The sequence below is a fragment of the Oryzias melastigma genome, linkage group LG7, assembly GCF_002922805.2.
Source record: "Oryzias melastigma strain HK-1 linkage group LG7, ASM292280v2, whole genome shotgun sequence".
NCBI classification, from domain to species: domain Eukaryota; kingdom Metazoa; phylum Chordata; class Actinopteri; order Beloniformes; family Adrianichthyidae; genus Oryzias; species Oryzias melastigma.
Genome location: NC_050518.1, coordinates 32,129,974 through 32,131,927, shown reverse-complemented (window position 1 = coordinate 32,131,927; position 1,954 = coordinate 32,129,974). Strand labels below are relative to the sequence as shown.

The 1,954-nt window shown below is 46.0% G+C and overlaps 2 protein-coding genes across 6 annotated transcripts in view; one reads left to right on the top strand and one right to left on the bottom strand.

The window, feature by feature from the left end:
* LOC112140035 (paired box protein Pax-7) overlaps positions 1 to 1,954 on the top strand; it is a 629,290-nt gene that overhangs the window by 93,302 nt on the left and 534,034 nt on the right. The gene's annotated exons all lie outside the window — the stretch shown is intronic.
* prkcz (protein kinase C, zeta) overlaps positions 1 to 1,954 on the bottom strand; it is a gene marked incomplete at its 5' end in the record, with an annotated part of 65,267 nt that overhangs the window by 40,156 nt on the left and 23,157 nt on the right. Inside the window, 1 exon segment of the mRNA XM_024264431.1 lies at positions 1,682 to 1,767. Within this exon segment, the coding sequence (XP_024120199.1) occupies positions 1,682 to 1,767 (86 nt within the window).

Below are 1,954 nucleotides of genomic sequence, written 5' to 3'. Positions count from 1 at the left end.
TTTTAACAGGCGTCAAAATTGCTTCTTCATCCAAACGTCCGTTAACCTGATTCTCCCGCCGCGTGTGGGAGGAGCTTCCATCAGAAACCTTTCTGGAACTCGTCATGGAGGACGTGGATACTGAGAGATCCGGTTTATTTATGTTGAAGAGCTGAATAAAAGCATCGGAGCACGTCTCCGTGTCTGAGTTCAGCTGCTGTCCTGCAGCCGCTGCTCCGTCACAGGGACGGCAGTACGGCAAGCCAAAAGGGTCAAAAATCAGCAGGAAAAGAGAGCATGGCAGCACATCACCTGCACATGTACTACTGAGAATAATCATTTGAAATATTCATATTTTCCCAGAGTTAGTTTCAATGCTGCAATTAATACAAACAATGAAAGTTTAATTTTAACTTTTTCATTTGAGATTTAAATTGGACATGGGGGGGGGGGTATAAGGTTCATCATTATTTTCTCTCTGTTTTTGTAGATTTTGTCCTTTGACGTAAATATAATCAGAAGTATACACACACAAAGATGTGTGTATATTTATGCTTTGAAGTACTTTATAAATGTTTTCTCAAATATATGTTTTAAAGCTTTTCAAAAAAGTAATTTTTGGCTTTTACCTTCTTATTTTTTCCTTTTTTTTTTTTTTACTTTTTACTGACCCGAACCGTGACCCTAAAACTGTGACACGATCAGAACCGGGAGTTTTGTGACCCGTCACACTCCTAGTGTGATTAGCCCACAGATGATTATGAAAGACGCCACCTTAGAGGTCACACCCACTGTCCTGCCCCCCCCCGGCAGGAAAACATGTCTGTGAGTCCAGGTGCCCGTGAACACGTGCATGTACGTGCACATCTCCAGCATCTGGGACAGATGAATTATACATCAAACCCAGACATGTCGGCCCTCATTACCTGTCATTCATAATTCATCAGAGCTGCACAGATTCCTGAGCAAACACATGCGTGCACGTGGAGGGTGTGAGCACGTGCACGTGGAGGGTGTGAGCACGTGCACGTGGAGGATGTGAGCGTTCATGAAGCTGCATGGAGCCGAGGAGGACGGTCTACAGCTCAGTTTGTCTCAGTCTGACCCCGACTGACGATGATCATTTTAATTCTATTATGGTGAACGCTCTGTGGACCCCCGTCCAATCAGAGCCCTCTGGCTCTCAAAGGCTCCGCCTCTTCTACTTCTGAGTTCATCAGCATTTTATAACAGAAGGAACTCATTTATTTAAGTATTTAAACCCCCATCTGTCAGCTGGAATTCTGACCCTCACAGACCTCTTAGTCCACCTTAAATAGTCCACCTTAAACAGTCCACCTTAAACAGTCCACCTCCACTTATGCTCCTACATTAGAAGCTCCTGCATAAAAACACCTGTCCACCCCATGGAATCAGTGAGACTCCAACTCCTAACATGGTAAAGACCAAAGAGCTGTCCTAAGACACCAGAGACAGACCTGAAGACCTCCACGAGGCTGGACAGGACTACAGGACAATCTTCATGGTTTTAAAGAATTCACTTTCACCGTGTTGAGGAACACAAACGTTTGAACCCAGAGGAGGAGGTTCCTAACGTTCTCCTTGCTCTGAAACTCCTCCAAGGAAACAACAAAAGAAGACGTATGATCCGTGATCTGGACGTCCTCCTGCAGGTGGAGGTCCTGCAGCTGCAGACACTCACCCTGTTAAAGCGCTTGGCCTGGAATAGATGTCCGTTGACCCGGTAGAGCTTCCTCCATCTTCTGGCTCCACGGCGATAGATCGATTCTGGAGAAGAAAGAAGATCCGGTTGAGATCCATGAGGATACATGTGTTTAATCTTAAAGTCTGACTCTGATCATCTTTGATCAAAGAGGTGTGTGGGGGGGTCAGATCAAAGCCCCTCCCCCGGTCTGGGAGTTCATGTTTGACAGCAAAACAGCTGATCCCCCCCACCCCTCTGCAGCCTGACTGG